This window comes from Lonchura striata, chromosome 4A, assembly GCF_050655825.1.
Source record: "Lonchura striata isolate lonStrDom1 chromosome 4A, ASM5065582v1, whole genome shotgun sequence".
Classification (NCBI taxonomy): domain Eukaryota; kingdom Metazoa; phylum Chordata; class Aves; order Passeriformes; family Estrildidae; genus Lonchura; species Lonchura striata.
In genome coordinates this window covers 20,648,324-20,674,626 of record NC_140742.1, presented here as the reverse complement: position 1 = coordinate 20,674,626, position 26,303 = coordinate 20,648,324, and the positions used below count along the sequence as shown (strand labels likewise).

General features: G+C 53.8%; 1 protein-coding gene across 1 annotated transcript; it reads right to left on the bottom strand.

Moving 5' to 3' along the window:
- Positions 1–812: 812 nt before the first annotated feature.
- Positions 813–25,721, bottom strand: LOC144247133 (serine/threonine-protein kinase PAK 3-like). Its single transcript, XM_085570737.1, has 9 exons — positions 25,700–25,721; positions 13,176–13,239; positions 12,297–12,345; positions 11,177–11,286; positions 3,691–3,808; positions 3,199–3,298; positions 2,588–2,784; positions 2,033–2,170; positions 813–1,584 (listed from the first exon to the last, which is right to left on the bottom strand). Exons 1-9 carry the CDS (start codon positions 25,719–25,721, stop codon positions 1,495–1,497), a joined length of 888 nt encoding a protein of 295 aa, XP_085426863.1. The 3' UTR covers positions 813–1,494.
- Between the last annotated feature and the right edge of the window lie 582 nt (positions 25,722–26,303).

Sequence of the window (26,303 nt, the reverse complement as noted above, 5' to 3'; positions counted from 1 at the left end):
CAAAACTCTTTCACCACTCTGAAGAGATGACAAATCCAGAAAGTCTCTCCTGGGGGTGGTCGCCCGGGTCTGGGCGCTGGGGATTGCTCTGGGCACTGGGGATGGCTGCTGCAGATCACAGAGCGCAGGCTCCCGGTGCTCCTCGGGGTTCCCAGGTCCCAGTCCAGAGCAGGTTGGATGGTATTCAGGAAAGGGAAAGGGAAAGAAACAGTCCAGGGAAAGAATTGGAATGCCTAGTTAAACTAACTAACAGGAAAAAGCAAAGGCAAGAGCGGAAGCAAGAGCAAGCAAACAAAGCCAGCAAAAGCAAGCCAAGCCAGCCTGCACAAGCCTCTTGTGGAGAACAGACCATGGTGGGAGGTGAGCCAGCTGATAACAAGACAAAACAAACCTTCATTTTAGAGTCAGTTCTGAGAGCACAGAACAGAATATCAAACATGAACAGAACCCACGATTGGGGATACAAACACCAGAACCTCACCCTGGGACACCTGGGTTCCCACATCAGCAGGAGACAGTTCCTGACAGTCGAAGGGTCAGTGGCAGGGTCCTCATCACACCCGTTCCTTAAATGTTATCTGGCCATGCAGACGGTTTTAGCTACTTCCACAAGTACTTTAAATCAACATTGGCTGTTTCACAAATACCTCTGAGTTATTACTGTCAGTTAGTTACAAAAATAAAAGAATTAGTTATTATTTCACAACTACAGCTACTTCTGCAAAAGTTAACATTCTAATGCACAACACATGGCATTCACTTCAATATTTTGCAAAAGCCAAAACTATCATGTATGTTTTTCACACTGTGCACAAACTAAACTATCAGCCATGAATGATGTTCTGAGGATATGAGCTACACAGGGGCCAGGGCATTGGCCACAAAAAGCTGACAAATTATACTACAGCAAAAGCAGTTAAAAGTGATTACAAACTGTACTGTATCAAAATCGTTGTGATTAAGAATAATTTGCAGAAGTCAAGACATAAGAGCAAAAGCCACCAACTACATAGTTCTCTATAACAAACCCAGGGCCGGTGTTTCCCTTGCAGGGAGCACTGGGGCCTTCCCCGGGCCCCTTCTGCCCTCTGGCAGAGCCGGTGGCATTTTCCAGCACACGCAGTTTGTAACCAAGAGTCGGGTGCAGCCCAGAAGGCTCCGAGCGCCTCCTCCCAGGCCGACTCTGCAGATCCGAGGCTGCTCTGGGCTCTGCCAGGGCTCTGCTGGGGCTCAGCTCTGGGCCAGGCTGGGCCCGCTCTCCCCTCACATTGCTCCGGGCAGCCGAGTCACGGAGGGAGGAGGAGGAAGGGACACCTCAAGGGAGTTGAGGCTTAAGAGAGTTTTTATTCAAAAAACTGCCATACCAAACAGGCTGTCATAAGAGCCGTAACAAACAGGCTGTCCTAACTACCATAACCAACTAGCACTGCTAACTACCATCACTAATCAGTTGTCCTAACTAACTACTTTAACTAAAAGCTGTCCTCAAGTGCTTCATCTCCTCCGCTGCTCCCTCAGTTGCTTTGCTGCGGTGATCAGAGGGGTCAGGCTGGAGAGAGGCTTGGCTGATGATAAAAATGGGTGCTGCCCAAAAAATAAAAAAGAAATAAATGAACTGTTACTTTCCAGAGCCAACTTCCTCACAGGCTCTGTTGCAACAGGACAAAGGGAAATGGTCTGAAACTCAGGAGAGGGAAGCAGGCTCAGGTTAGATCGCAGGCAGAATCTTTTTGCCAGGAGAGTGGGGAAACACTGACAGAAGGTGCCCAGGGATGTGGGAGGTGCCTCCTCCCTGGGAACATCCAAGCTCAGGCCAGGCAGGGCTCTGAGCACCTGACCTGCCTGAAGATGGCCCTGCTCCTCGTGGGGCACCAGGGGCAGATGCCCTCGAAAGGACCCTGCCAAGCCAAACCCGGCGAGGATTCTGCTTGCTTTGCGTGTGGAACGCAGCGAGGCTGGAGACTATCGGAGGGGCCCCAGCAGAAAACCCCTCCCTGGTGCTGCTGCTTCCCCTCGGCCGCTCGGCATTCACCTGCAGCAGCTCCTGGGCAGACCAGCGCTGCTCCTCGTCCGGCTCCAGGCTGCACTCGAGGAAGTCCCGCAGCAGAGCCGACAGGCGCCAGGGCTCCTGCAGCTGCGGGGTCCCGTTGTGCCGGATCAGAGCGCGAGCCTGCAGGAAAAGCAAACTCAGCGCTCTGCCAGCTTCCTTCCCACCCACAGGTGCTCACAGCGACCCCAGGTTCTCAGCCCCAGCTCCAGGGGCACTTTCCTCCCTGGCACGGATGCTGCTCACAGCTTATTTTCCTGTGCCAACCAAAAAACCCAAACCCTGGTGCTGCCACAGCCATTGGAAAGAGCTGATGCGCTTGCTTCACATTTTCAGGTCATCCTCAGAGCCAGAAGAGCTGCAACAGCGTAAATCCCAAAGCAAATTGTTGCTGGAGACTGCAGAATATTTGTCTGTGTTGGGGCTCGAGTGCTCTGGGAATTCCCTTCCCCAGGTGCAGAAACCTCCAGCTGCTGCTCCCAGTGCAGGGTCACCCTGTGCTCACAGGGCTCTGCAGCCCCTGGAGAATTTGCCTCTTACCATGGCCCTCGTTTCCTTGAAGTAAGGAGGTTCTCCTTCCACCATCTCGATGGTCACAATGCCAAAGGACCAGATGTCCACCTTGGGGCCATAAGGAGAACTGGTCACAACTTCTGGGGCCATCCAGTGAGCAGTGCCCACCATGGAGCTGCGCCGGTCCTGCTCAGAGCTGAGCTGAGCACAGAGGCCAAAATCAGCTGAGGACAGAAACAAACACGTCAAGGGCAGCTGGAATGAGGAAACTGAGCACCAAGACTCGCCACCCAGTCTGAGAATGCAGTAGTGAAGTCAGCTGGAAAAGTGCTCCGGGCTGTAGCCAAGGGAAGGTGGAACTGGACCCTTAAAGAAACCCTCAGCTTTCGTGCAGTGGCTTTTACTGATTCCCTTGAAGCTTTAGATTCCAACTCCTGCCCCTCTGGCTGGGCCATACCCAGAGCAAAGCCACCCCTGGCACCCTGCTGCTCTCCGGAGCTCTCTGCAGGGGCAGCCGCTCTCAGCTGGCAGCAGGGGCCGGGCAGTGCCCCCAGCAGCCCTTGTGGGGCTCTGGCCGGCACTGGGAAGCAACCCCACAGCCGCACCCGGGAGCGCCGTGCCTGGCCAGGAACACCCACCCAGCTTGACAGAGCCGGCCATGCCCAGGAGGATGTTGGAGCTCTTCAGATCTCTGTGGATCATCCGGTTCGCATGGAGGAAATCCAGGCCCTGCAGGCACTGAGAGAGAACAAGAAACACCAGGACAAAAACCAGTGGCCGGAATCTATCACACAAGAAGGGACAGGTCTGAATTCTGCCAGCAGCAGCTTTGCTGTGACAGGCCAGGAGTGCAGAGCAGACAGGCTCCAGGCAAACGGTTCAGGGCAAAGCTGAGAACAGCACATCAAATCCAGAACAGACAGAGAGTGCCACAACAGCAGGAAAGAGAGCAAGAACAGAGCAGAAGTGCAGCGATGCTGGCAGGCCGTTCACTGCAGAGGCTCTTTCTTCTCCAGCTCATAAAAACAACAGAGAAACAGAGCCCTGAGCATGGAGCCACTCCTGTTCTCACGCCTGTGTGGAAGGACCATCGTGTCCAAGCCGTGGCAGCCACAGGCAGGATCCCTCACCTCCCGACTTACAGCTGCCATCTCTCCTTCAGCCATGCGTGTCTGTCTGACAACGTCCTGCAAAATTCCTCCATCCATGTATTCCATCACCAGCCAGAGATCTCCGTCAACAAGGAAGCTGGAAGAGGAAAGCAGTGGCATGGAGACAAATGTGCAGTGCTCAATTCCCCCATGGAAAAGCCTGGAGTGGAGTTTTGTTTCCAGGTCACTTGTCCATGAGGACAGAATCAGATGGAGAGACATTCCTGCCAGGCTGCAGAGTCCTTGGAATCTGCACAGTTGTCTTGGTTAGACAAGACAGGAGTCTGTGAAAGAGGGCAAAGCCTCCTGTGCAATGGAGAACGGCAAATCCCCCTCCCTCTGAATTACGAGGATCTTTAAATTAAAAGGCTCTCAGGCAAAGATATGGGAGTGGGAGTAACAATTCTTTACTAGGAGAAAACTAGACAACAATTTAAAAAGGAAAATGCAATCGGTACAAACAAAACTAGTGAAAGAAAAAGTCTAGAACCTGAGGAATGCCAGTATCAGGTTTTGCTGGGACAATTGCTTTCTCTTGCAATAGTTGATGAGTTGCAGCTGAAGTGGTGATCTTTAGAAGGGTATAATTTTTTTCTGAAGATCTGGTGGCAGTGGGGGCCGGTCTTCCTCTGCGCCGGGGTTGCCTCTGAGCTCCGCTGCCGTCGCCTCTGCGCGCGCCGGCTGCTTCGCTGCGAGTGCCGCCGAAGAGAGAGAGAGCGAGAGCTGCTTTCCCCGGGAATCCCGCGAAGAGAGAGAGAGAGCTGCTTCTCTCGGAGTCCCGCAAAGAAGAGGGAGAGCTGCTTCTCTCGGAATCCCGCGAAGAGAGAGTGAGAGAGCTGCTTCCCCCTTCTGGGTGGGACCCCTCACGGCGTTACATTTTTTCAGCCTTTCATTGAATCAGTCAAAGGTGTATACACAAACCATTGTCTCTGAGAGAGATAACAAAAAACCTGTCCAACCCGTTCGCCTTCGACAGATGGCAAATGGAATACAAGCTTATCTTACAACCCAGGACATTATCCACCCCTTATTCTATTTCCATCTGCACACCATGAAATCTTACACCCAGTTCTCTCTTAAGACTAAGTTTCCCTGTGGTACACAGCGGGTCTTCCCATCTTCCTGCATTACCTACCAAGTGTAACCAGGTCCTTGAGCAAAGACAATCTCACGAATGGGTTGGTCTTTGCCTGAGGTGGGATTAATCCAAACAGTTTTCCCTAAAATACCTTTCATATGTACTACAGGGACCTTATCTCCATCTACTGCGTGTAAGGGTTCTGACTGAGCAGGGCCAGCTCGATTGACAGACCCCCGGGTGTTGACCATCCAGGTTGCTTTTGCCAGGTTAATTTTCCAGTTTCTAAATGTTCTCCCACCGAGTGCCTTCAGGGTAGTCTTAAGGAGTCCGTTGCACCGTTCAACTTTGCCGGCAGCTGGAGCATGATAGGGAATATGATATATCCATTCGATACCATGTTCTCTGGCCCAGGTGTTGATAAGGCTGTTCTTGAAATGGGTGCCGTTGTCAGACTCAATTCTCTCAGGGGTGCCGTGTCTCCACAGGACTTGTTTTTCCAAGCCTAAGATGGTGTTCCGGGCAGTGGCATGAGGTACAGGGAAAGTCTCCAGCCATCCAGTGGTGGCTTCTACCATGGTCAGCACGTAGCGCTTGTCTTGGCGTGTCTGGGGCAGTGTGATGTAGTCAATCTGCCAGGCCTCTCCATACTTGTACTTGGACCACCGCCCACCATACCATAGGGGCTTCACCCTCTTGGCCTGTTTGATGGCAGCACACGTCTCACAGTCATGGATAACCTGGGAAATACTGTCCATGGTTAGATTTACTTCTCGGTCTCGTGCCCACTTGTAGGTGGCATCTCTGCCCTGATGACCTGAGGCATCATGAGCTCATCGAGCCAGGAACAACTCCCCCTTATGGTGCCAATCTAAGTCTATCTTTGACACCTCTATTTTTGCTGCCTGATCTACCTGCTCGTTGTTCCGGTGCTCCTCATTAGCCCGACTTTTGGGGACATGGGCATCTACATGACGGACTTTCACCGTCAGCTTTTCCACCCGAGAGGCAATGTCTTTCCATATATCAGCAGCCCAGATTGGCTTTCCTCTACGTTGTCAGTTGGCCTTTCTCCACCTTCCCAGCCAGCCCCACAGAGCATTGGCTACCATCCATGAATCAGTATAAAGGTAGAGTTTTGGCCACTTTTCCCTTTCAGCAATGTCTAGAGCCAGCTGAACGGCCTTGAGTTCAGCGAGTTGGCTCGATCCACCTTCTCCTTCGGTAGCTTGTGCAACTTGGCGTGTGGGGCTCCATACGGCTGCTTTCCACTTCCGGTTCATCCCTACGATGCGACAGGAACCGTCAGTGAAAAGAGCGTAGCAGGTCTCCTCTGCTGGTAGTTGGTTGTATGGTGGAGCTTCTTCAGTCCTTGCCACTTGTACCTGCTCTTCATCATCAGTGAGACTAAAGTTTTCACCTTCTGGCCAGTTCGTAATTATCTCCAAAATCTCAGGGCGATTCAGGTTTCCAATACGGGCGCGTTGAGTGATGAGGGCAATCCATTTGCTCCATGTGGCGTCAGTGGCATGGTGGGTAGTAGGAACCTTTCCTTTAAACATCCACCCCAGCACCGGTAGTCGGGGTGCCAGGAGGAGTTGTGCTTCTGTGCCAATTACTTCCGAGGCTGCTTGAACTCCTTCAAAGGCAGCCAAGATTTTCTTCTCTGTGGGAGTGTAGTTGGCTTCAGACCCTCTGTAACTTCGGCTCCAGAATCCCAGTGGTTGGCCTCGAGTCTCTTCAGGCACTTTTTGCCAAAGGCTCTAAGACAACCCATGGTTCCCGGCTGCAGAGTAGAGCACATTCTTGACCTCTGGTCCCGTTCTGACTGGGCCAAGGGCTACAGCATGAGCGATCTCTTGCTTGATCTGGGTGAAGGCTTGTTGCTGCTCAGGGCCCCAGTGGAAATCATTCTTCTTTCGGGTAACCAGATAAAGAGGGCTCACAATCTGGCTATACTCAGGAATGTGCATTCTCCAGAAACCTATGGCACCCAGGAAAGCTTGTGTTTCCTTTTTGCTGGTTGGTGGGGACATAGCTGTGATCTTGTTGATGACCTCAGTGGGAATCTGGCGCCGTCCATCTTGCCATTTCACTCCCAGGAACTGGATCTCTCGGGCAGGTCTCTTGACTTTGCTCTTCTTGACGGCAAAGCCAGCTTCTAGTAGTATCTGGATGATCCTCTTACCTTTCTCAAACACTTCTGCCGCTGTGCTCTCCCACACAATGATGTCATCAATGTATTGCAGGTGTTCTGGAGCCTCACCCTTTTCTAGTGCAGCCTGGATTAGTCCATGGCAGATGGTGGGGCTGTGTTTCCACCCCTGGGGCAGTCGGTTCTAGGTGTACTGCACGCCTCTCCAGGTGAAAGCAAACTGAGGCCTGCATTCTGCTGCCAGAGGAATGGAGAAAAACGCATTAGCAATATCAATGGTGGCATACCACTTTGCTGCCTTGGACTCCAGCTCGTACTGGAGTTCCAGCATGTCCGGCACAGCAGCGCTCAGCGGTGGAGTCACTTCATTTAAGCCACGATAGTCTACAGTCAATTTCCATTCTTTGTTAGATTTGCGCACAGGCCAGATGGGGCTGTTGAAGGGTGAGTGGGTTTTGCTGACCACCCCTTGGCTCTCCAGCTCCCGAATCATTTTGTGGATGGGGATCACGGCATCTCGATCTGTCCGATACTGCCGGCGGTGCACTGTCGAGGTCGCAATTGGCACGCGTTGTTTTTCCACCCTTAGGAGTCCTACTGCAGAGGGGTTTTCTGACAGTCCAGGCAAGGTGTTCAATTGCTTAATGTCTTCTGCCTCTACAACGGCTATTCCAAAAGCCCACCTGAGTCCCTTTGGGTCTTTGTAATATCCGTTCCGGAGGAAGTCTATACTTAGGATACACGGAGCATCTGGGCCAGTCACTATAGGGTGTTTCTTCCACTCCTTCCCAGTCAGGCTTACCTCAGCTTCCACCAGAGTCAATTGTTGTGATCTCCCTGTCACACCAGCAATGGAAACAGGCTCTGCCCTCACATGTCCCGATGGTATCAGAGTACACTGTGCACCAGTATCAACTAAAGCATCATATTTTTGTGGCTCTGATGTGCCAGGCCATCGGATCTACACTGTCCAGAAGATCCGGTTTTCCCGTGCCTCTCCCTGGCTAGAGACAGGGCCCCTCTAACACTGGTTATCATTCCTTCCCTGGGCATACATACTAGAGGTCCCTTCAAGGGGGTCTGACAGATCGTACCCACAAGCTTGGTCACGGGAGGTTGAGGCTACTTTCACTTTGGTGGAACTCCCCCGGTTAGAGTTTCCCTCCTTGAGTTGACGGACCCGTGCTGCCAGGACAGAGGTGGGTTTCCCATTCCACCTCCCCATGTCTTCCCCATGGTCACGCAGGAAGAACCACAGATTAGCCCTTGGGGTGTACCCTCTCTCTCTAGCTGGGGATTGTTGGGTGCTGATTCTGGGGCCTGTGACTCTCACGGGTGCTGTATTAACCTTCTTTATCTCCTCTCTCATCTCCTCTTTAAACTCCTTAATCACAGCTGAGATATGAGCCTGCATTGGGCCATTAATCATACTCTCATAATTCCTAAGTTTGTTGGCAACAGAACCTATTGTCTCCCGGTGGGTGTCAGCATTGATCGTTGCAATGAAGGTGGCGTATTGAGATGGCCCAAGATTTGCCAGACTCCACAGCATTTGTCCCGTACACCTGACCTTGTCAGGGTCATTATTGTGTCGTCCATCCCTCCCAAAGAGTACCTCCAATACTGCCACTTCTCTCAGCTGTTGGATCCCTTCCTCGAGGGTCTTCCAGCGCATTCTATGATGGTGCTCTTGCATTCTCTCTCTGTGGATAAACCTCTCCCTGACACTCATTAAGAGCCGCTCCCAGAGAGAAAGGGACCCTGGTTCCCTTACAAAAACCTGATTTATACCCGAGTCCTGGGTCAAGGGTCCCAAGTTCCTTGCCTCACCACCGTCCAGCTGCACGCCTGTACCCATAAGATCCCAAACCCGGAGTAGCCAGGTAGCATAAGCCTCACGCCCTCGTCGCACAATGTCTTTATGCAGATTGCGAAGACTTTCGTACGTCAGGGACTCGGTGATGATAGCAATCTCTGGCTCCCCTGTGGGTTGTGAGGTTCCTCCATTCCTGTCCCTATCTGCAGGGTGCTCTGCTTTCACCTTAGACTTCCTTGTTTCTACCGGGGCCACTGCTGCTGACCGTGACTGCCCTTGTGGTTCAGCTGGAACCTGGACAGTTGTAACATTAGTGGGTTCCACAGCTGTACTATTAGACTGTCCCTCCTCAAGGCAAAGGGCCGGTTTCTCACCAGCTGGGGAAATGCACTCCTTCAGCATCTCTCGTATCTCCTTAACCAGAACCCTCACCCAATCTGGGCGGTTCATTTCTGAGGTGGGCTGTGGGGCAGGGTCAGGCTCTGGAGCAGCAGCATCTCGAGTCTGTGGTGTAGGTGTGAGGGTAGTTATCCAGGTTAATCTTCCCTTATCTCTGAATGCTAAATATAACAGGACTATCAGCAACACCACCCATTGTATGGTATCATTAGCACTTATAAAGGATCTTAACCCTTTGAGAACTGGTGGAACAGACCCAAAAAGATGGTTAAAAGGTTGAGAGAAAGTTTGCCCAGGTGCTATTTCCTCGCAGTAGGTACCGTTATTAAAGTAACCCCAAAAACATACAGTTAACGTGTGATAGCTATGAATCCATGTACCTGCCTTCCAGAGGAAATTAAAGATCCATGAATTCCTCACCCAATTAACCCAGAAGCCAAACTTGATAACAGACACCGTAGCCTTAGTCATAGGACCCATTTTTAGATAAGGGTCTGCAAATGGGAAAAGTATAGCTACGATCACATGCCACCCAAACCAAGGTAAACTAGACCACATGGTGATGCTGAAGATGTTTTTACACACAACAAAACCAAATTACTTAAGAACTGTTAATCCTTTTTCCCTCTCAATGCCCTCGGGCCCCACGTTGGGCGCCAAATTCTGTCTTGGTTAGACAAGACAGGAGTCTGTGAAAGAGGGCAAAGCCTCCTGTGCAATGGAGAACGGCAAACCCCCCTCCCTCTGAATTACGAGGATCTTTAAATTAAAAGGCTCTCAGGCAAAGATATGGGAGTGGGAGTAACAATTCTTTACTAGGAGAAAACTAGACAACAATTTAAAAAGGAAAATGCAATCGGTACAAACAAAACTAGTGAAAGAAAAAGTCTAGAACCTGAGGAATGCCAGTATCAGGTTTTGCTGGGACAATTGCTTTCCCTTGCAATAGTTGATGAGTTGCAGCTGAAGTGGTGATCTTTAGAAGGGTATAATTTTTCTCTGAAGATCTGGTGGCAGTGGGGGCCGGTCTTCCTCTGCGCCGGGGTTGCCTCTGAGCTCCGCTGCCGTCGCCTCTGCGCGCGCCGGCTGCTTCGCTGCGAGTGCCGCCGAAGAGAGAGAGAGCGAGAGCTGCTTTCCCCGGGAATCCCGCGAAGAGAGAGAGAGAGCTGCTTCTCTCGGAGTCCCGCAAAGAAGAGGGAGAGCTGCTTCTCTCGGAATCCCGCGAAGAGAGAGTGAGAGAGCTGCTTCCCCCCTCTGGGTGGGACCCCTCACGGCGTTACATTTTTTCAGCCTTTCATTGAATCAGTCAAAGGTGTATACACAAACCATTGTCTCTGAGAGAGATAACAAAAAACCTGTCCAACCGGTTCGCCTTCGACAGATGGCAAATGGAATACAAGCTTATCTTACAACCCAGGACAACAGTCTAAAGGAAGAGACCCCTGTGAGAAAGGAGAGGCCTTAGATGGCAAGCAGGTGAAAAATGCAGTTTAGCAACAGCCCAGATCAGTGTGGAACCACAACACTGGCCCCCAGCTGGTCCAGCTTCTGAGCTCATCAGTTCCACCATTCCCTGCAGAACAAGGCAACACAACTCCCAGGGTTATCCAGGGGAGGAGGCCATGCAGCACTTGGGACAAAAGCAATCAGAAACCTTTCAGAAAGTCCCTTCAGAAACAGGCAAGGCCAGTGAAAAATGGGCAAATGAGGCATTTCTGGAAACAAGGCCCTGGTTTTCCTGGCATCTGCAGCAATGGAAAAGGGCTGGGAAGAAGAAGCCAAGGGAAATAATTTCTGCTGTGGTTTATCAGCACTTGTTGTAAGACACAGAAAATGGGGTCAACTTGAAGGAAAAAACAAACCAAAGTAACCAAAGCACACGGAGGGAGCGAACTGTCAGGCTGCTGTTTTGGGAAGATACGGCTGGGTCAGGCATTTTCAAAACAGGCTACAGACTACGGGTGCCAGGAAAGGTTAAGGCAGGGCCCATGCACGGGATGAGGCCTGGAGCACTCACCTGTCCAAAGAGTTGACAATGTTGGGGTTCTTCTTGTCCTTCAGGAGCAGGAGCTCGTTCACAGCGCGTTCCCCGTTCTGCCCTCTGAGACTCATTTTCTTTATGGCCACCTGAGGGGACATTGCAGACCTTTAACTGGAGGAGTCTGTGGCAGGAGGCCACAGCCAACACGGGGCGAGGCTTTTTGGAGTGACAGAGCCGGGCTGTGCCAAACTGCCCCGGGATGGGCACCAGAGCTCAGCAAGGGCCACTCCCACAGCCCATTGCTCTGCTCGCTGGGGCTGCTTACAGGACACATGGCCAGAGACATTTGGCCTTGCAAGCTCTGCAGAAATGGCCCCTCAGCTGTCAGCCTCCCAGCTCTAACCACATTCTCTGCACCTACAGTCTTCTCAAATGGCCTCAACACTCTCATTATTATTCAAACACATTTTGCAAGCAGGAGGTCATTCTGGTTCTGTGAAAACAGAGCAAAACAGCCAGTAACCCTTTAGCAATTGCATGGGATTTGGTCATGATTTCAGATGCAGCTGCTTTGTTTGGGATTGCACAACAAAGCAAACACACACATCCATTGCTCAGGTGATCCCTGTCACAGGCTGTCACTGACCCCAGACCCAAACAACTGCAGGGTTTAGGAGAGAGCTTTGCTCTGGACATCCATCTTCTCATTTCTCTCCCTCTCTCTCTGTGGACAGCTGAAGTGGAATTAAATCCCCAAATTGAGCCCAAGCAGGATCTCACCCTAATTAGGCCTTGAGGTACCCTTTGAAGATGAAAGGCAGTATGGAAAAACTGCTAAATAGTGTTCCTGTTTGCAGCTAAGGTGAAGATAAATTGGGCCTCAGTCTCCAGCCCTGATCCATTCACACTTTTAGATATGAAGAGCAAGCCAGCGTGTCCTGCTCTGACAGACACCGCTGCCCTCCTTGCATCCCTTTGGGCACTCCAGAAGGACTGAGTGTGTCCCAGCTGTGCTCTGCAGGCTGACACTGCTCTGCCTTCAGAGGAGCAGCCTGTGCAGGAAAGCTCTGCTGGCCCCCAGAGCTGCAGCCACAGCTCCCAGCAGAGGGGAGAGCCTTGGAGAGCTGCCAGACGTGCTGGGCGTGTTGGCACTGACCTCTCCTCCAGTGGCCCTGTCGAGTCCTTTGGAAACGGTTCCGAAAGCCCTGGAGACAAAACAGCAGAGAAGAAAGAAGCAGCACTTGAGGCCCTGGGAGTGAAAGCCAGCCCAGACAGGAGATCTCTGCTGCCTGCAGTGCTCACAAACACCTGGGTGCATTGACCCTTGCAACAACAGCGCAGCAGCCACCAGCCCTCTGCCATGCCAGGTGTGCAAGAGAAAACTGAGACCCAACACGAAGGAATTGGGCTGGAGCAAATCCCAAATGTCCACAGTTAATTGCTTTAGTTGAAAACCTGAGGTGAGCAATGGGTGTCTAAAGAACTGGAAAAGAATGCATTTCATCCTTTTCCATTTCCTGCCTAAGACCTGCAGGATCCACAAGGGCCCTGCCATCAGGCAGGTGATGCATTTTCCCCCAGAGTGCATCAGATCTGTGTCTGTTGCTGAATGTATGGGCTCTACGAGCTGTGCTAGAATAGAGCACTCATTAGTTCATCTCTGGTTCCTGTTTCAAAACCATTAGGTTGTTAATGCTGACTAGAGGATATTTTTTGAAGCAAAATATTTGAAAGAAATCTCCTTGAGAACTCTTTTCTGACAGTCACCAGATGGTGTGTGGCTCTTTTAAGCAATCCAGTTCCAGACACAGAAGATCTCCCAGGTCCTGCTCCTTGCTGCAGGCAGGACACTGCCAGCCTCAGGGGCCTGTGACGGCTCCTTCTGACCACAGTTCTCAATTCTGATCAGGACTGAGAGACAGCAGGATGGCACCCCAGTGTCTGAAGGTGTTTGGAGCTCTCCTGACTTCTCCCTTGATCCTGCACCAGCACAGCCCCTGGGCTGCTTGTGCAGAAGTAGCTGCCGTGCACTTACCCTTGGCCAATCTGCTCCACCTCCAGGTATTTCTTGGCAGGCTCCTCCATGCTCACGATGTTCCCTGAAAGAAACCACGTGGAAGAGGCTCCCTCCCAGAGCGAGACCCCGCCAGAGCAGAGCCAGAATGCAGCCCCACTCCCTGGGGCCGTGAGCCCCTTGGTCTCAGCTGGGGAAGGACAATAAATGCCCCTGTGACATTCAGCTGCAGAGTAACGCTGGCTGCAGCTGATGCCGAGACACACACACAGCCCCTGCTCTGAACACAGGAACAGAGCAGACGTACTCAGCTGCACCAGGCACCACTCCCCTCTCCCCTCTGGCTGCAGGGCTGTGCTGCTGTCAGAACCTTCAGCCCAGGATCCCACAGCAGAGGGAGGTTCCGTGTCCTCTTCCCAAGCACAGGGAGGATCAGTGTCCTCTTCCCAAGCACAGGGAGGTTCTGGGTCCTCTTCCCAAAATGCTGCAGGTTCGCCATCATCTTTCCAGTTGCCTCTGGACTGTTTTCCTTATCTCCTGTGAATGGGCCCATCAATGTTTCCCACATGGCTCAGAGATAACTCCCTCCAGAGCCATTTCTGTTTAACAGGGGATCAAGTGTTGCAGCATTTCTGAGCATTTCTGAGGTCATGATTTATGTTTGGAATGAGATTTGAGCTACTCCAGTCTGGGCCTCAGATTTGGGCCCTGTGAGGCCTTCCAGCCTCTGAAACAGTTAGAAATTAAGAGTTTGTGGTGCAGTTAGAAATTGTATTAAGGTGTGATGGGGAGCACTGGGCTGTCTGGGTGTGAAGTAGTATAGGTTTATAGTATAAGGTTTCGGCCACTTTAAGACAAAGATAAACAATGTTAGCTTGCCAATCAGAGTGCCTTTGTAAATTGTAAACTATGTAGAAGTGTATAAAAACTGCCATCTTCTCTCAAATAAGTGGAGAACATTGCATTAATAATATTGTTTGGATGTGCGTTCTGTCCGGCCAGCTTTCTGGTTTTATGACGTCCCTGGCTTTTATCAAGGACCCACTGTGTTACTGAGAATGAAATCAGCCCATGGTGAGATGCTCCATCCAGGGGGAAGAGCTAAACAATCCCACCTAGATATATCCTGGGATTTCTAGACAGAGAGGCAGCCTTCCCACAGGTTTCCAAGAGGACACAGCTAGGGTTTTCCACTGGACCGACTACAACTTTTCTACAGGACCACTGCTCCAACAGAAACCAGCTTTGGCTGCCCTCGGGCAGAGAAGCCCTTTTGGGGCACAGGTTTCTGGGGCACGAGACGGGCACCGGTGCTGCCAGGGCTCGGGGGAACTCTGCTTGGGCAGGGACTGTGCCTCACCTGCTGCTGTCAGCGCTGCCCGGGCCCCAGGGCTCAGAGCAGCATTCCTGCCCTGGCCCACACGTTCCTGGTCTGTGTCCCACGGCCGTGCTCAGGATGGCCACCATGTGGGACGTGTCCCGAGGAGGCCGTGCCAGCTTCTGTGGAGGCCCCGTGCCCTTCCCGCCGCGGCTGCGTCGGCAGCTGCGGGGGCTCCTGCTGCTCTGAGCCCGCAGAGCAGGGCAGCGTTTGCTGATGGGCTGAGCCCTTCCTAAAGATCCTGTTGGGCTGTCTGACACACCTGGGGCAAGGCATTCCTTCCACCCTGGGCCACTCTGGGGGGCTGGGGGTGGCCCCAGGGCAGGTGGCAGTGCGTGCAAGGGCCCTTGGTGACACGGTGCAGCATGGTCACCGTGGAATGGAACGGGACAGGGGATCCAAGGGCCCTTGGTGACACGGTGCAGCATGGTCACCGTGGAATGGAACGGGACAGGGATTCCAAGGGCCCTTTGTGACACGCAGTGGCAGAGGTGTTGGCAGTGACAAGGCCACACCACAGTGCTCGGTGCACGCGACGGGACAGGACAGGACAGAGTGGTGCTGTGAGGAGCCCTCGCACAGCCACTCGTTCCTGGCTGACTCCGAGGCTTTCCCGAGGCGTTACTCCTGCAGGTGATGTCGTGGGCAGAGCAGAGCATTTGGTGACCCTTGGCCTTCCCAAGGCATCTCTTCTGCAGCTGCCCTCGAGGGCAGACTGTGGCATTTGCACCATCCTTGACAGGAGTCTCCTGTCCTTGTGGCTGGAGCCCCCAAGAGCAGAGTGCAGGACTTGCTGACTTGGACCGTTTCCGAGCCACCTTCTCCTACAAGTAGCCATGAATCCAGGTAGTGACGTAGAGCACAGACCTACAACTGTGCCCAGGGTGGCCTGGGGCAAGGAAAAGAAAGAAGGCCCTGGAGCTGCCCCAGCACAGCAGCCTGAAGAAGTGAAGCAGTTCCAGACACGGCAGAAGGGTGAGTGGCAGAGCCAGGCCACTTGGACACAGACAGCTTGGCCCCATCCCATCCCATCCCATCCCATCCCATCCCATCCCATCCCATCCCATCCCATCCCATCCCATCCCATCCCATCCCATCCCATCCCATCCCATCCCATCCCCTGGGGACGTGCCCATAGACAGGACAGAAGAGGGCCTGGGCAGACACCCCGCAGTGCCCGTGCTACATGCCCTGGGGCATCCCGGGTCTGTCCCTGCCTGGGCAGCGCAGGGCTGGGCTGTGTTCTCCGGCCTCTCCCGCAGCCCCTCAGCTCGGGCTGCACTCGCTCTTTGCCAGGTGCAGCCGTGCAGCGCACACGAGAGCAGGAACGCACCCGTGGCCGCTTCCACAGAACAGCGCAGGTACCTGCAGCCATCCCCACCTGGGCTGGGCCTGCTGGCACTGCTCAGCCCAGCAGCACGCCTGCAGCACTCCATGGCTTCTTGACCTTCTCCAAAGCTCGTTTGCAAATTCATCAAGAGAATTCGGCAGGAAGAGACCAGCGCCATGGGCCCTGGGCTCAGAGCATACTCAGAGCTCCTCGGACATGAGACCAGTGCCACCCTGCTGGATTTGCTTGTGCAGAGGGGTGTTTCCAGAGCAGAGTAAGTAGGCAGCTGTGGCCAGGCTTCAATTCCCCTATGAGTCACATGGCTTCCCAAGCCACAGTGCTGGGCCCTGTGAGCCTTTGAGGCCATCGCAGTGCGGTGGGGAGGGAAACACTTCTCTGGGGACCCTGGGAACACTGCTCCCTCTGGCAGCTTTCCAAGTCTCCCTGTGCCTTCTCCAGGTGCCCGCCATGGTGAGGTACATCCACCAGTGGCTCACGGCCAATGATTCTGCTGAGCACAGGCTGGACAACGCCCTGCTGTATCTCACAGAAGCGCAGCCAAATGACGCAGTAATGACACTCCTGCGTGTGGCCCCATCCTGTGACAGGTACGGGGCCCACCTGCCCAGAGGGCTCAGGGCTCACCCCAACCCATCGCCCTGCACAGCCTGTCCCAGGTGTCTGACCCACAGAGAGTCCCAGGGCCCTCTGGCTGCTCCCTCTGCCAGCCCTGGCACGTCAGCCCCCGAGCCTGCTGCCATGCTCCCTCGCTGCCCCACAGGGGCCTGTCCCCACAGGGCTGGGCTGTCTGAATGCTGCTGGAGAGGGGCAGTGGGAAAAGACAGAGCCGTCGGTCAACCCAGGCCCCTAGAGATGCCCAGGCCACGGTGCTGTGTCTGAGATCCCCTGAGACAGAGCTCTAACCCCACAGAGCTGCCATGGCCATGTGGAAGACCATCATGTGCACGGCCTGGACTGCAGAGCTGGCACAGCAGATACTCCTGGATGTGCTGGGGAGCTGGCCAGAGCACAGCACGTGCACCTCCGATGGGGACAAAATGGGTGTCTTTGTTCTGGCTGTGAGTTTCTGCCAGTGGCCTTTGCTGGCCCCAAGGTCACCTGTCCAGCAGCTCTCCATCCTCCTTCCCCCACTGCATCTCCCTGCCTCAGGGCCTGAAAGCTGGCCTAGGGACAGCTGCAGGGCCACCAGGCCCGCTGCTCCCCCTGTGTCTCTCTGGGCCTCTCCCTGCCACGCTCGGGCCCTTTCACACGAACACCTCGGCACTGAGCGCTGTCTCAGGGGGCTTTGTCCTTTTCAGGCAACTGTGGTGATATGGAAGATCCTCCAGGAGTCCTGTGTCCCAGATATAGTGATGGAGCATTTCCCACAGTTATTTTTGCATCTGCTCTTCCAAGTGCTCTTCAGAACCAAAGAGATGCCAGAGGCGGTTGATACCTTCTGGAAGGGATGCCAGGAAGAACACGGCCTTGCCACCAGCCCCAACAGGTGCTCTATCCCAATCCTTCTGTCCCTGCCACATGGCCAGGGCAGGAGCCAGTGCTCCCAGTGTGATCCGGGCTTTGCTCTGCACTCAGGTTTGCAGTGAGGACCCTGAAGTCCCTGCTGTGCCAAATGGACTATGAGGATGTGGTGGTGTCAATGGAACGCAAGCGTGGCTGGGACATGCTGCTCTGTGCTGACACCCACCATTATGCCGTGGGTCTGCTGGCCAGGTGAGACCCCCTTCTCCCCATTGCTCCCGGCATTTGTGCTCTGTGTCTGGGGTATCCCACTCAGTCCCCGTGGCTGTGGGCCAGAGGGACGAGGGATGGCCAAGCAGACTGGGAAAGGCTGGGAGAGGAGGGTGCCCAGTAGCAGCCACATCTCAAAGGGCCCAAGTCCCCCTGCAGGGTGGGGGGTAGAGACAAGAACTGCATCAGTCTGTCCTGGGAGGGGCTTCCCCCCCGGCTCAGGGTCTTAGTGTCATAGGAGCGGGCCCCCAGCCGGGTAATCATTATCACTGACTCCATGTATTGCAGAAGTCTGATCAATAATTAACTTTATTAGGAAACCCATTGTTCTTATAGATAGTTATGATATAGGTAGATTTAATTGGTTTTCTAGTCTAAACACTATCACCATTAGTTAATTAAGAAAGAACCCTTTGGTAGACAAATCTCCATAACATATTCCACATCTTCACAATATGAGGTGCAGCATGTTAAGATAAGAATGTTTTTTCTTTCTTTCCTCTGATCTTCTCAGACTTTCTCAGGCAATGCCTGGGAAAGTTGTCTGTTTCTCTCTGAGGCCAGAGAGCTGCTGCCACATCTTAGTGCCATTTTCCGCCTTCCAGGGAGATGCGCAATGAATCCATCTGCTTGTGCAAAAGCATCTCATGCTGTCTCCTTGAGTTGCTCCGCAAAGAGATGCCATACTGGAACTTCCCTGCCCTGGCATTCCTTGTGGAGGTGAGTCTGAAGGCCGGCGCTGCCTCCCAGCTCTCTGCCCTCTCGTAGCCGCAGCTGCCTGGGATGGTGCCCACGCCCTGTGCTGCTGCCTGGTCCCCGCCCTGTGCGGTTCTGGGCTCCTGCCGGCCGGGTCCCCTGTCACTGCCCTGTGCCTTTCAGGTTCTGCATTGCCTGGACTTGAGAGCATGCAGTGACAGCATCATGGATCTCTTGTCGAGGCACTTGCTGAGTGAGCGCACAGAGATGTGCCGCCAGGTTCTGAGGGCCCTCCTCTTGCTCAGGGATAATCCCTTGCTGGTAAGGAGGGGCAGCAGCTGAAGCCGTGCAGGCAGCGTGGGGCTGGGGAACGCAGTCGCTGGAACTTGGCTGGGCTTCAGGCACTGGGGCAGCCGCTCCCAGCTCTCCTGCCTCCCACTTCAGCTGCCCGAGTTCTGTGGGACAGGCCTTTGGCCTCTGGGCCCTGTGGCAGCAGGGTGGCCTTTCACACACCTTTGCTCCGCCCAGGCCAAAAGAATGTGGAGCCTGACCGAAAGCCTCGGAGAGCTCCTGCAGGAAAATGATAGTGATATGGTCAGGATGGCCATTGTTCTAGTTAGTGATTTGTTCCTGGATAATGACGCCCCAATACCCAGCCGCATCACCCTGCAGCTGGCTAAGGTGCTCCTGCCACTCTTTGACCACGTAAGGCTCTGTGCCCTCAGCCACGGCCACTGGCTGCTGCCCAGACACTTGGTGCCCTGTGGAGATGCAGGCCTGCACCAACGTGGGCCAGAATCAGCTGATGCCAAGGTCTTGTTTCCTTCCTGTTCCACAGGATGATAGCCACGTGCAGCAGCTCTCCATGTTTGTCTTTCCAACCTTGCTGTCTGCTGTAGCAGAAGAAGGAAAAAAGCCCCTGATGACACAAGTGTGTAAGAGCCTGCTGCCACTCTTCTTCCACTGCCATGAGGAGAATCAGTGTGTGGCAGAGGTGAGGACTCGCGGGCTGCTGCTGTCCCCTTGGGAGGGGGCTCGGCTGCCTCCTGTCCTGGCGCCTTGCGGGCTGCAGCCTCTTCCTGGCCCTGGCACAAGCATGATGATCCTGGGCTCTGGGCTGCGGGGACATTTCCATGTCTCTATTGCTCTCCAGGCTTCTCAGGAAACCCTGCTTTGTTTGGCCAAATTCCTGAATAGGAGAGACCTTGAAAAATCTGTAAAGAAGGAGAAACTGTGGAGGTTCATTAAGATCCTGGTAAGGAGGGCCGGGAAGCTGCAGCCCCAGCCTGGAGCAGCCCCTGAGTGCGGTGCTCGGTGTGCGGGCTGGCAGCTGTGCCCCTGCCCGCTGCTGCAGCCCGAGGCCGCGCGGGCTCTGCTCCAGGCTGTGCTGTCAGTGTCACATCACAGACATGTCAGTGTGACATCACAGAGATGACTCTGTGACATCACAGAGAGCTTCATGGTATCATAGAGATGTCAGTGTCACATCACAGAGAGCTGTGTGAAATCACAGAGATGTCTCTGTGACATCACAGGACCTTGCATGACATCACAAAGATGTAAGTGTGACATCAAAGACAGCTGTCTGTGTGACATCACAGACATGTCGTTGTGACATCACAGAGATGTCAATGTGACATCACAGAGAGCTGTGTGACATCACAGGGATGTCAGAGTGACATCACAGAGATGTCTAGGTAACATCAAGTGGAGCTTGTGTGACATCACAAAGATGACCTTGTGGCATGACAGAGAACCGTGTGACATGACAGAGAGTTGTGTGACATCAAAGAGATGTCCATGTGACATCACAAAAAATTGTGTGACATCACAGAAATGTCAGTGTGACATCACAGATGTGACCGCGTGACATGACAGAGAGATGTGTGACATCAAAGGGATGCCAATGTAATATCACAGTATTTTGTGCGACATCACGGATATGCCAGTGTGACATCACAGAGATGTCCGGGTGACATCACAAAAAGTTGTGTGACACCACAGAGAGCTGTGTGACATTAAAGAGAGTTGTGTGACATCACAGAAATGTCAGTGTGACATCAAAGAGAGTTGTGTGACATCAGAGAGATGTCTGTGTGACATTACAAAATACTGTGTGACATCACAGAGATGACTGTGTGACATCACAGGAGGTTGTGTGACATCACTGAGATCTCAGTGTGACATAACAGAGATGACCGTGTGACATCACAGAGAGCTGTGTGACATCACAGTGAGTCAATGTGACATCACAGAGATATCCATGTGACATCACAGATATCTGTGTGACATCACAAAGAGCTGTGTGACATCATAGAGATCTCCATGTGACATCACAGAAATGTCTCTGTGACATCATAGGAGGTTGTGTGACATCACAAAGGTGTCCATGTGACATCACAGAGAGCTGTGTGACATCACAGAGATGTCAGTGTGACATCACAGAGATGTCATCTTGACATCACAGAGATGTTCATGTGACATCACAGGAGGCTGTGTGACATCACAGAGATGTCCATGTGATGTCACAGAGAGCTATGTGACATCACAGATATGTCAGTGTGACCTCACAGATATGTCTCTGTGACATCACAGGAAGTTGTGTGACATAACAGAGATGTCAGTGTGACCTCACAGAGAGCTTTGTGACATCACAGGGTTAGTGTGAAATCACAGAGAGCTGTGCCACGTCACAAAGGTTTCAGTGTGACATCATAGAGATGTAATTGTGACATCATAGGAGGTTGTATGACATCACTGAGCTGACCGTGTGGCATCACAGAGAGCTGTGTGACATCACAGAGATGTCAGAGTGACCTCACACAGATGTCTTTGTGACATCAAGTGGAGATTGTGTGACATCACAAAGATGATCTTGTGACATGACAGAGAGCAGTGTGACATCACAGAGATGTCCATGTGACATCACAAAAAGCTGTGTGACATCTCAGAGAGCTATGTGACATTAAAGACAGTTGTGTGACATCACAGAAATATCAGTGTGACATCAAAGAGAGTTGTGTGTCTGTGTGACCTCACAAAAAGATGTGTGAAATCACAGAGTTGATTGTGTGACATCACAGGAGGTTGTGTGATATCACAGAGATCTAAGTGTGACATCACAGAGAGCTGTGTGACGTCACAGACATATCAGTGTGACATCAAAGAGAGTTGTGTGACATCACAGAGATGCCCGTGTGACATCACAGAGAGCTGTCTGACATTAGAGAGATGTCAGTGTGACATCACAAAAATGTCTCTGTGACATCAGAGGAGGATGTGTGAGAGCACAGCGATGTCCATGTGACATCACATAGAGCTTTGTGGCGTCACAGAGTTGTCTGTGTACATCACAAGAGATATTGTGACATCAGAAAGATGTCCCTGTGAAATCACAGAGAGCTGTGTGACACAACAGAGATGTCAGTGTGACATCACAGGAAGTTGTATGATATCACAGAAATGTTTGTGGGACATCACAGAGGGCTTTGTGACATCACATAGCTGTCACTGTGACATCACAAACAGCTATGTGACCTCACAGTTTCAGTGTGACATCACAGAGATGTCCGTGTGACATCACAGAGAGGCCGAAGGCCTGTCCCAAAGCACTGGGGCAGGTGAGGCAGGAGAGCTGGGAGCAGCTGCCTCAGCTCCTGAAGCCCTGACAGACCAAGGGGCTGCTTTGCCCAACACAGCTTCAGCCACTGCCCCCTTCTCACCATCCAAGGATCCTTGGTGAGCAGTGCGAGGCCTCAGTCAGGCTCCACATTCTTTTGGCCTGTATGGAACACAAGTGTGTGAAAGGCCACCCTGCTGCCACAGGGCCCAGAGGCCAAAGGCCTGTCCCGCAGCACTCGGGCAGCTGAAGTGGGAGGCAGGAGAGCTGGGAGCGGCTGAACCAGTGCCTGAAGCCCAGCCAAGTTCCAGCGACTGCGTTCCCCAGCCCCACGCTGCCTGCACGGCTTCAGCTGCTGCCCCTCCTTACCAGTGAGGGATTATCCCTGATCAAGAGGAGGGCCCTCAGAACCTGGCGGCGCATCTCTGTGTGCTCACTCAGCAAGTGCCTCGACAAGAGATCCATGATGCTGTCACTGCATGCTCTCAAGTCCAGGCAATGCAGGACCTGAAAGGCACAGGGCAGTGACAGGGGACCCGGCCGGCAGGAGCCCAGAACCGCACAGGGCGGGGACCAGGCAGCAGCGCAGGGCGTGGGCACCGTCCCAGGCAGCTGCGGCTACGAGAGGGCAGAGAGCTGGGAGGCAGCGCCGGCCTTCAGACTCACCTCCACAAGGAATGCCAGGGCAGGGAAGTGCCAGTATGGCATCTCTTTGCTGAGCAACTCAAGGAGACAGCCTGAGATGCTTTTGCACAAGGGGGTGGATTCATTGCGCATCTCCCTGGAAGGCGGAAAATGGCACTAAGATGTGGCAGCAGCTCTCTGGCCTCAGAGAGAAACAGACAACCTTCCCAGGCATCGCCTGAGAAAGTCTGAGAAGATCAGAGGAAAGAATAAAAATCATTCTTATCTTAACATGCTGCACCTGGTTTTGTGAACATATGGAATATGTTACGGAGATTTGTCTACCAAAGGGTGCTTTCTTAATTAACTAATGGTGATAGTGTTTAGACTAGAAAACCAATTAAATCTACCTATATCATAACTATCTATAAGAACAATGGGTTTCCTAATAAAGTTAATTATTGATCAGACTTCTGCAATACATGGAGTCAGTGATAATGATTACCCGGCTGGGGGCCCGCTCCTATGACACTAAGACCCTGAGCCGGGGGGGAAGCCCCTCCCAGGACAGACTGATGCAGTTCTTGTCTCTACCCCCCACCCTGCAGGGGGACTTGGGCCCTTTGAGATGTGGCTGCTACTGGGCACCCTCCTCTCCCAGCCTTTCCCAGTCTGCTTGGCCATCCCTCGTCCCTCTGGCCCACAGCCACGGGGACTGAGTGGGATACCCCAGACACAGAGCACAAATGCCGGGAGCAATGGGGAGAAGGGGGTCTCACCTGGCCAGCAGACCCACGGCATAATGGTGGGTGTCAGCACAGAGCAGCATGTCCCAGCCACGCTTGCGTTCCATTGACACCACCACATCCTCATAGTCCATTTGGCACAGCAGGGACTTCAGGGTCCTCACTGCAAACCTGAGTGCAGAGCAAAGCCCGGATCACACTGGGAGCACTGGCTCCTGCCCTGGCCATGTGGCAGGGACAGAAGGATTGGGATAGAGCACCTGTTGGGGCTGGTGGCAAGGCCGTGTTCTTCCTGGCATCCCTTCCAGAAGGTATCAACCGCCTCTGGCATCTCTTTGGTTCTGAAGAGCACTTGGAAGAGCAGATGCAAAAATAACTGTGGGAAATGCTCCATCACTATATCTGGGACACAGGACTCCTGGAGGATCTTCCATATCACCACAGTTGCCTGAAAAGGACAAAGCCCCCTGAGACAGCGCTCAGTGCCGAGGTGTTCGTGTGAAAGGGCCCGAGCGTGGCAGGGAGAGGCCCAGAGAGACACAGGGGGAGCAGCGGGCCTGGTGGCCCTGCAGCTGTCCCTAGGCCAGCTTTCAGGCCCTGAGGCAGGGAGATGCAGTGGGGGAAGGAGGATGGAGAGCTGCTGGACAGGTGACCTTGGGGCCAGCAAAGGCCACTGGCAGAAACTCACAGCCAGAACAAAGACACCCATTTTGTCCCCATCGGAGGTGCACGTGCTGTGCTCTGGCCAGCTCCCCAGCACATCCAGGAGTATCTGCTGTGCCAGCTCTGCAGTCCAGGCCGTGCACATGATGGTCTTCCACATGGCCATGGCAGCTCTGTGGGGTTAGAGCTCTGTCTCAGGGGATCTCAGACACAGCACCGTGGCCTGGGCATCTCTAGGGGCCTGGGTTGACCGACGGCTCTGTCTTTTCCCACTGCCCCTCTCCAGCAGCATTCAGACAGCCCAGCCCTGTGGGGACAGGCCCCTGTGGGGCAGCGAGGGAGCATGGCAGCAGGCTCGGGGGCTGACGTGCCAGGGCTGGCAGAGGGAGCAGCCAGAGGGCCCTGGGACTCTCTGTGGGTCAGACACCTGGGACAGGCTGTGCAGGGCGATGGGTTGGGGTGAGCCCTGAGCCCTCTGGGCAGGTGGGCCCCGTACCTGTCACAGGATGGGGCCACACGCAGGAGTGTCATTACTGCGTCATTTGGCTGCGCTTCTGTGAGATACAGCAGGGCGTTGTCCAGCCTGTGCTCAGCAGAATCATTGGCCGTGAGCCACTGGTGGATGTACCTCACCATGGCGGGCACCTGGAGAAGGCACAGGGAGACTTGGAAAGCTGCCAGAGGGAGCAGTGTTCCCAGGGTCCCCAGAGAAGTGTTTCCCTCCCCACCGCACTGCGATGGCCTCAAAGGCTCACAGGGCCCAGCACTGTGGCTTGGGAAGCTATGTGACTTATGGGGGAATTGAAGCCTGGCCACAGCTGCCTACTTACTCTGCTCTGGAAACACCCCTCTGCACAAGCAAATCCAGCAGGGTGGCACTGGTCTCATGTCCGAGGAGCTCTGAGTATGCTCTGAGCCCAGGCCCCATGGCGCTGGTCTCTTCCTGCCAAATTCTCTTGATGAATTTGCAAACGAGCTTTGGAGAAGGTCAAGAAGCCATGGAGTGCTGCAGGTGTGTTGCTGAGCTGAGCAGTGCCAGCAGGCCCAGCCCAGGTGGGGATGGCTGCAGGTACCTGCGCTGTTCTGCGGAAGCGGCCATGGGCGGGTTCCTGCTCTTGTGTCTGGTCCAGGGCTGCACCTGGCAAAGAGCGAGCGCAGCCCGAGCTGAGGGGCTGCGGGAGAGGCCGGAGAACACAGCCCAGCCCTGCGCTGCCCAGGCAGGGACAGCCCCGGGATGCCCCAGGTGGATGGAGCACGGCCACTGCAGGGTGTCTGACCTGTAGTAGATAGGGACAGGCGAACGGATGATTTTGGGATGTGACGGAAAGAAAGACCCCCATCCCCCTCTCACCCTGCAACATGTTATCCATTACCCCAAAGAATGTAACCACACCTAACCCAGTAGTTTTCCACTCCTGACTAACCCTAGAGACCCTGCCAACCCCCCCTGACATAGCAGAGTCCCCCAAGACTATTTAAACCCATGAGATAAGATAATAAAGGCTTTTCGACCGTCCACCACATTGGTGTCCTGTGTGTGTCGTTAGCCCGAGTGGCCCAGGGAAGACTGGGCTGCCGTGCTGTTCCTTGCAACCAGGTCGCCGTTGCCTCCCATGAAGGCAAGATATCTGGTGCTGAAACACGGAAAAAATTCGCTCGGGTAGCAGGTGTCGCCTGGACAAGAGCAGCGGCCAGACCGGTGAGACCGTGTTCTCGGCGAGGGAGACGTCCCAGGACCCACGATCGTCATGGACGCCATCGCCAGGGTCATAAGTGAGGTTCATAAGCAATGGGGAATTGAGTGTAAGCCCAAAGACTTTTATCTTGCTATAGCAAGGCTGCTTGAGCTTGGGGCAATTGAACGCCCTGTGGAGGTTTTGCATCCAGAAATATGGGAAAAATGCACAGCCATGCTGGCCGAGGACACGAAATCCTCAGGCAGCGGCAAATGCCTTAAGGCGTAGGGCAAAGTAGAGAAAGCCCTGCGCAGAGCAATAGAAGAGCAAGAGACATGTAGCGCAGCGCGTACGTGTTTATTGGTTACACCCAAGCTAGGCGTAGGAGCGGCAACGCAAACCGCCCCTGAGGGTAATCCGCCCAGGAGTGGGGATCCGGGGGGGCCCAGCGCGTCACCCCCCTCCCCAGACCAGAGCCCAAATCCCCCCACGGAACCTTCCCAAAAATCCGCGGCTTCCCCATCCGCCCCACCGCCGCCGGTCGGTGGCCCGCTGCCAGAAGTGCAGCGGCGCGCGGGGTTCTGTTGGCGGAGGCTGGCGGGGGAAGCCAGAGGCGCGGAAGCCATGGCTCGGGAGGAGATCCTACCCACGCCACCTCCATACCC

Coding starts and splice junctions, on each gene's coding strand:
- LOC144247133 (XM_085570737.1), bottom strand. CDS start 25,721: ATGGCGTCCATGACGATCGTGG. Junction 3,809..11,176: donor ATTGTCAACTCTTTGGACAG/GTGAGTGCTCCA, acceptor TTCCTCTTCCAG/CTTCCTTGTTGACGGAGATC. Junction 1,585..2,032: donor CTGCCCAGGAGCTGCTGCAG/GTGAATGCCGAG, acceptor TTTTTTGGGCAG/CACCCATTTTTATCATCAGC.